This window comes from Colias philodice, chromosome 18, assembly GCF_061535455.1.
Source record: "Colias philodice isolate Cphi_HAF_F1 chromosome 18, ilColPhil1 Martin Lab GWU primary, whole genome shotgun sequence".
Classification (NCBI taxonomy): domain Eukaryota; kingdom Metazoa; phylum Arthropoda; class Insecta; order Lepidoptera; family Pieridae; genus Colias; species Colias philodice.
Window position 1 is genome coordinate 10,059,381 of NC_143103.1, and position 7,821 is coordinate 10,067,201.

General features: G+C 32.4%; 2 protein-coding genes across 4 annotated transcripts in view; one reads left to right on the forward strand and one right to left on the reverse strand.

The window, feature by feature from the left end:
* Klp98A (kinesin-like protein 98A) overlaps positions 1 to 664 on the reverse strand; it is a 34,648-nt gene extending 33,984 nt beyond the window's left edge. Inside the window, exon 1 of the mRNA XM_089706239.1 lies at positions 464 to 664. Within this exon, the coding sequence (XP_089562365.1) occupies positions 464 to 510 (47 nt within the window). The 5' untranslated portion in view covers positions 511 to 664. The remainder of the gene's footprint in view (positions 1 to 463) is intronic.
* Positions 665 to 921: 257 nt separating this feature from the next.
* On the forward strand, positions 922 to 4,927 carry roh (reduction of Rh1). Of its 3 annotated transcripts, none has more exons than XM_089706447.1 (3): positions 922 to 945; positions 1,165 to 1,343; positions 4,785 to 4,927. In XM_089706447.1, exons 2-3 carry the CDS (start codon positions 1,178 to 1,180, stop codon positions 4,850 to 4,852), a joined length of 234 nt encoding a protein of 77 aa, XP_089562573.1. In that variant the 5' UTR covers positions 922 to 945; positions 1,165 to 1,177; the 3' UTR covers positions 4,853 to 4,927. The 3 variants fall into 3 exon arrangements, with proteins under 3 accessions (XP_089562573.1, XP_089562574.1, XP_089562572.1); XM_089706448.1 differs by lacking the exon at positions 922 to 945 and adding an exon at positions 965 to 984; XM_089706446.1 differs by lacking the exon at positions 922 to 945 and adding an exon at positions 965 to 980.
* Positions 4,928 to 7,821: the final 2,894 nt, after the last annotated feature.

Here is a 7,821-nt window from a genome sequence, read left to right on the forward strand (position 1 = left end):
CAAAGAAATCAATTTAAATTATCTTTATTTAAGTGAATAATTTTTAGTTCGAAACTATTGGAATAAGATGATTGCTTTTCTTTAATTGCTTTTTTGTTAGACTAACAAAGGCAAGCCATGTCATAATCTTTTTAATAGCATAACAGTATTTTAGTAGGTCGATTTTTTACATATTTATATCTACTTTCGTTTTTCCGCCGAAAAACAGTTTGAGCTCTAAATGCAATCGAACCGTGAAAGCCTTCGTGACATCATTGCCTTTTTGTACTTTCAAAAATCGAATGTTCCCTAACAATAGAATCTACATTATGTACCACAATTATTAGAAAATAAAGTATTTAGTCTTAAATACAGGACCAAAGTATTACAATACACTAGCATTTGAATTTGTTATCGTAAATAACGAAAACATAATTTATTTCGATCGAGATTTGTTATGGTTCTGATGACTAATACAAGTTACCTTTGATTGAATGGGCGAACCCTTACAGCAACTTTTACAGAGGCCATTGTCACACATTATATTGTCCGCAACGTAAATTACAAGCACTTTTTGGATTTTTATTTTAATTACAAATACGACATCACTGTACGAAATGACATTATAATTACAAATTTAGTTTGACATTCAATCAGAAGACAAAAGCACAAAACAAGACGATAATCGCGACAGCCGACAGCCGATTGTTGCTAGTTATTTTTAATTTATTTAAATAATAATACATATATTTTTTATTTTAATAATTTATAAAATAATTAATAAGTCTTAAATATCTAAAAATATAAAGTAATCTGCCTTTTTGAATTTTGTATTTAATTGTTGATTATATATACTCTATTGTCTATGCTACATTTTTATCATGATGAATAGTCTGTGTAACTTTTTTAATCTATACTTTTTAATCTATTGTCTATAGCTTCTGTCGTTTAATCTGTGGTTTAATCGTTTTCAACGTAGACAGAGTCAATCAGGAGAAAAGGTAGGTTAGAATTTTAAATTTTTTCTTCAATTATTACTTCAATAATATATAGTAAGTCTCTGTTAACTTGTATTTTAACGACCACACGTCCACATAATCAATAAAACACGCAGCAATTTTCATGACTCGATTTTTAAAAACATTGGTTTGTATATTACATAATGTCATCGTATGTCCTTCGCAGCTGATCAGCCAGAATGTCGGACGCTCCAGGCCGCCCTATGAAGTACCCCTACACCTTCAGCGCTAAGCTGGCGCAATTCCCGATGAAGTTCTACTTCCAGAATCAATGGATCTGGCGCTACTGGCTCGCCGGCGGAGTTGTGTTGTCTATCCCCATCATCTACAAGATCCACAAATTAGGTAATTATAATGTTTACCACAGTTTTCTATTGAATTTTTTTTTTTATAATAATTTTAAGGCATAATTGTAGTTGCAGTCATTTATAAACACCAAATTTATTATTTTCTTGTAAGGTCTAAATTTTTTATAAATTTGTGTGCTTGTTTGCTACCTATTATTTTAAGCAGAATTATCATAAAAATATTTGGATGATTACCTATGTGCTAATCCAGACTATAACACAATATCTCTCCAGACTTCACCTAATTTCATACAGATGGTGATCAGCTGGTTTTATGTGAAAGTGTGAAAAGTATTCATATACATATATCCATTAATACTTCCAAATTACAAACTGAAGAATAAAGGAAGATTAATTATAGACTAACTAGCTTTCCGCCCGCGGCTTCGCCCGCATTTTCAGAGAAAACCCCGCATAGTTCCCTTTCCTGTGGGATTTCCGGGATAAAACCTATCCTATCTCTCAAGTTGGATCGAACTGCACATGGTGTGCGAATTTTATTATAATCGGTTAAGTGGTTTAGGAGTCCATTAAGAACAAACATTGTGACACAAGATTATTAATATAGGGCATGTCTGTTTTAATAGCATACAGTAATATCACATTATTCCCGGGTGGATAGATATAATATTTCCACAAATAGAGAAAACATGAATATGGAATGGTAATCTGTATGGGGTTATAGGGGACAGTCCTAGATGACGAAATAAAAACTCAAATACGTAAAGAAATCAGTTTAATTGTAGTTTTTGACCATGAAGTTTTTGATTCCCATCATTACTGACAGGTTACGTGGACTAGGCACCCGACTTTTTAAAAAATCATTTTTTTTTTTCATTTGAAGGATTTCTATAATATGTATTATAGTAAGTAGTGAAAGTTTATGGTTTATAGTTGCACAAAAAATAAATTAATATGCATCAAGTTCCTCGAAATTGCAAAATTATTATTTTTTTTCGGTTGTTTCTTATAGACAAACGTTTGTGATTGATTGTGTAGAGCATTTTTTTTCGTTTGTAGTTGAGCAGAAAAAATATTAAAAATTATTTTCATCTTATGCAATTTTATTTTCTCCACAAAACTAATCCGAAGAGAATATGATTACTGAAAACATTAAAAATGACTGATAAATGGCCCTATAGATTCGTAGTGGAAAAAATTTCGTTTGTAGTTAGCCAGAAAATGATTGAATGCGGTTTATTGTTAAATTCGATTTTCGTGTCGATATCTCAATAATAAACTTACGATTATAGTAGAGCCATTTTAATAGGCAACATTTGACAGTTCAACAAAATTCAACAATGTAACCTAGTAACGACGACATAGAATAACATGATATTTCGTTTTGTTAGAACTGCACATTTGCTTAACTTTTTTCAATTACGATTACATATTTATAATAATAATGACCTATACAAGTAATTTTAGGATTTGATTTTACTGATAAACCATTCTAAACATAATAAACAATTTCTGATTTAAAGAACTGACGTCGCTACAATTTTGTGTCAATAAACCTTTTTTCTTTTTAAATACCAGAGACGTTACTCTAAAAATCGAAATCTGACATCTAGAATCGAATGCATTGATTACTTGGGAATAAAAATCATCATAAATTATTGACATGTGTTTCAAGTTCGATTGACAAATGTTTCAAGTCCGTATCGATTAATTCACTTTAATCGATGTTTTTAAGCAGGTTACCACCCTATGAAGATAAAATTGATAGACGTCAAATGTTGCCTATTAAATTGGCTCGACAATAGTACTTTTGGTGCCTATAATTTTTGGCATTACTACCAACAAAATAACTTTCACTACTTACTAATACATATTCAAATCTTTCAAATGAACACAAAGGTGTGTTTTTTGAAGTGAAAACTTCTTTAGCGGCGTTGAGCACTTTTTCTGTAATGGGTATAAAATCTTAATCTCGCGTCAGGACACGTGACCTGATCGAAAAAGCGTAAGACGGATGGATATCAAACATGCTCAACGTTAATAATCAAGTTTTCACTTCTGCCGGCACTCCCGGAGTGCAACCCGTCTTTTTTTTTCTTTAAATCAGGTGCCAAGCTTACATAGTCATCATAGCAGTGTGGTTTGTACCAGTATGGCATTAGGATTTTCGGAAAGTATATGATAAACTGTATATTTGCCATACTTTTAATACAGGTAAAAATTGGTGCCATACTGTTACAAATCGGTCAAAATACGAATAAGAACTTACAATTAAAAACATTATTATACACATTCGCCTCCTCCCACAGGTATGGCATTATCACTTTCATTTAGAATCATTCAGAAGCTGTTGAAAAAAAAATTGGTTGTCTGTAAGTCGGTTTACTGACGATAGTTGTGGTTAGGGAGCCAGGTGCAAATTTGGTTAACTATTTCCTCTCAAGAGATAATTCGTCAGACGCATGAGAGTATAGTATTATAAAGCCTCGTGAACGTCAGCTGGCGCTCGGTTGGGGGGGTGAGCGGTTGTAGCCTCCCACGCACATAGGAAAAAAAATACATTCATTCATTCATTTCCTCTCAGCTAAAAATTTGTCAAATTGTAGCTAACCCAATATCTCAACGAAAAAAAATAGTCAGCTGGTTACAACATGGTGTATTATACGTCAGCTGGTGTCTCGAACATGAAAGTTAAATTTAAAGAAAAATTTATTTTCCGTTATTTCCTCTCAAACAAAAATTTACCTGATGATAGCTTATATGTAACTGTCGATAAATATATATGTCAGCTGGCTGTATCTTGGTGGAAAAACCGTCAGCTGATACGGGAGGCTACAACCGCTCTTCCCCCCAACCGAGCTCCAGCTGACGTTCACGAGGCTTCATAATACTATACTTTGATGCATTTTACTAATTACCGCTTGAGAGGAACTTGGTCATAAAATCTGCTGCTGGCTCCCGGACCATTGAACGTGACAACGTCCGATTGTGCTTCTTTGTCGCTCGTTCCGCGCTCTCGCTTGCACTTCAAGCCTTACATGGAACGCCTCAGAGCGAGGTAACGCCGCATGAATCATGTTTTTTTCGTGCGTGCAGCCGGCTTTATCGAATTATAAGACGTTGTCACGTCAAAATTTATAAATATCATTATATCGTCGACGATAAATTGCATTATATCGTCAAATCATGTTGCAGACCCCTGCAGAACCGCCATACTGTTACAAATAACCCAAAATTTTGTGTCATTATCTCCCGGCCTAAAAATAATCATGTCAATATGAATGAAGAACATCCATAATGAAAAGTGATGAAAGCGTGTGTGCCGAGCACACGTGTGTGTCAGAAGTGAAACTTCTTTGGCAAGATTCAAAGATCGTCACTTTCAGATTCTCAGTATTTATTAAATGTGCCCTGTGTTATTGTATTATAGAGATTATATATTATATTATAAGATTAATAAAAATTTATCTTGTTACAGCTAACTCTCCTGAAAATGTCGCCATCTGGGCCGAAAAGAGGAAGAAGGAAGCCCAGGCACACCACTAATTGTAGTTATAAGATAACGTCAAATCATGTTGCAATTTATTTATAAGCATAAAATAAAAGCAAGTCTTAGTTGAATGAAGTTTTTTATTTGACTCTATCCTGTCCTCTATAAAAAACGATACAACTTATATTTTCTTTAACATGTTTCTTACTGCTGAAGTGCAAGCGTTATTGTTGTATAAAGTCATGAAAAAAAGTGCACCGTGATACCGCGAATATTTTTATTTGAGCCGCTAAATGCGCTAAAACGTTTGTCTGTAAGGGCGAAAATAGCTAATAGCGCCATCTATCGGCATTTATGAAATTTTTCATTCAATAAATCATCATGAGATAAGCTTTATTGCCACATACAAACTTAAAACTACATAAATTCACTTAATAAAATACAGGAATATGCCTGGCAATCGGGTCAGAGAGCCACGCTGTCGCGTCGAGCTTTAAAACCCGAACAGCAATACAGCGCTAATTTTTAGCCTGCCCCTATTGTTTTGATTTTGAAGAAATCCAAGATCAGCGAATATTTTAAATTTGTAGCTATATCTGAATATCTCTGTAGCCTCCCTATCTTCTGAACAAATATCACACTTTAAAATCGCTCTGTTGCGACGTGAAAGTAAAATAACAATCTCTACTAGCTTTCGCCCGCGCTTTATTCAAAGAAAAGCCCGCATACTTTCCGTTCCCGTAGGATTTACGGTACAATATCCTTTCTAAATTTTATTCCTTTCTTAGATCTCAAGCTATTTCTGTACCTACCAAATCTCATCAAAAAAAAATTTCAGTGGCTGAGACCTTGTTCTGTGGCTGAGACATGAAGACCTAATTTTATAATTTAGTATTAGGTAGTAAGTAATAGCTACGGAAATAAGGATCATCAAAGTTCAAACCAAATATCTCTTTTATACATTTTCCATTAAAATTGGCTCAGGTATACGTATTATTATTATGTTGGTAGAGTGACACATAAATTAATATTTTAAATTGTACGAAAATAATTCCTCAGTCGCTTCCAAAGTTTTTAGAGCTAGCGCGCACGAGCAACTCTGTCTCCGCAACTATTTTGTCTCTCCCATCAATTTGTATGGGGAGTTGCGTCGCTACGTGCGCGCACTTTCATACTAGCCCATAGGTGGGAGAGACAAAATAGTTGCGGAGACAAAGTTGCTCGTGCGCGCTAGCTCTTAAGTTTTATTTCACATGCTGCTGATACACACACGATATGCGCATGATAATTAATAATAATTAGTACTTAATTTATTGTTTGTAGTTTCCGAGCCTGACAAACAAAGAATTAAATTTTTCCTTGTCTTAGTATAAATAGCTCATGTAAAAATTTTAGCGATCTTAAAACTGTTCATGTTAAAATTCGAAATTTGTTAGCAGTGACGTATGTAATATGTTTTGCATTTTTCAGTATCGCATATAGTGTTTCAGTGCTGTGTCCTTGTTGTGTCAAACTTAAACATTTATTTATTCAATTATGACTTCTATTAGAAGCACTTTTAAATCGTCAATAAGAATGTACATTGATGAAGGATCAAGTATGAACCATGTTTTTTGTCTTATCATATAAGCAGGATCGTTTTCTTATTAAAATAGGTATAAATAAAAAACAGTATCATTTTCGGTGCTTTATTTACTACAGTATAAATTAAAAAACTTAAAAATTATATCAATAAATAATCGCACAAAAATTACCATTATTAATGAAAGTAAAACAATGTAATGAAAATCAACATAATACTTACAAACCGATTTTCCTAAAGGAATGCAGTAAGATTTCAATCAAATGTTGCAACTTATAAAATACTGAACATAGCAGTAAAAACGATTCGTACTGATAAAATTTATAAAACAAAACAAATAAAACTTTACCTACTTTTTGGAATGAGTCAAAAATATACATTATTCGATGGCATCATGCAATCATTACAGCTAAACGGCTTAAAAACGTTAAAACTATTTTTGACCCGGAAATGCGTTTGCGTAAAACAATCAAGTATTTCTACAAAGCTCATAAGTACAATGATAATTTGCTAAATTGCTTTTTTGTGCTATTTCAAACTACAGTGTAATCATCCCATGATTGGTGCATCACATTTTATTCATATAAAATTTTGTGTCCAATTTATTCAATTATTATGCCACTTATCATTAATTTTATTTTACACATAATTTGGTTCCTTAAAATAATGAGACATTAAATGAAGATTTTCTGCAAATATGAGTAATAATCATATTCAGTCTTCATTTTTACAATTACTCCTAACATCTGGTTTCCATATTCTATCTATATTTTGCTGAAGAATTACAAGAGCAAATTTAGACCAATTACAGTCAAATAATTCAATAGATGATGGAAACCCGTCACAAATTCTTACCTTTATCTCAGAAAACATTTAAATAAGCAACATTACAATTAACATTATGTAAATTCTTAAACAACGCAACTTGTGAACCATTGTAAACGTATCAATATGAGAATAAAAAGTATTTGAATTATCGCATACAAGCGGTGATAGCAAATACAAAGAAAGCATCACTTTATCAAATTTTCTATTAAATAACATCTGAATTAAGATTAATTATAGTAGAATTAAACACATGTTAACAATTGGCTAGCAAATGTTCCAAAATAGATTTTAAATCAGCTCTAACTGAATTTTACTGGATTTTTTCACTAACATTAACTAAACTAACTTTACAATTTATACAATCAATAAGGCATCCCGTAGCAACATCATGTACTCATAAGCGCCTATACTAATGTCTTATTTCTTACACTACAGAATTTGAACTCAATTGAGGACCCATTGATTTTATATTAGCAAAAATTTTTAGAATTTGAATCAGGTATTTATTTTCGAGATACACAAACACCAACTGTATTTTCTAGCTAATTTTGTGAGAGATTATAATTTCATTTTAAATATTATTTTGGATATGGGTCGTACACTTATCAATGGCTA

What these genes read in the sequence shown, in the direction of transcription:
- roh (XM_089706447.1), top strand. Translation starts at nt 1,178, where the DNA reads ATGTCGGACGCTCCAGGCCGCCCTATGAAGTACCCCTACACCTTCAGC. An exon ending in CTACAAGATCCACAAATTAG is followed by an intron (nt 1,344 to 4,784) that starts GTAATTATAATG and finishes ATCTTGTTACAG; the next exon opens with CTAACTCTCCTGAAAATGTC.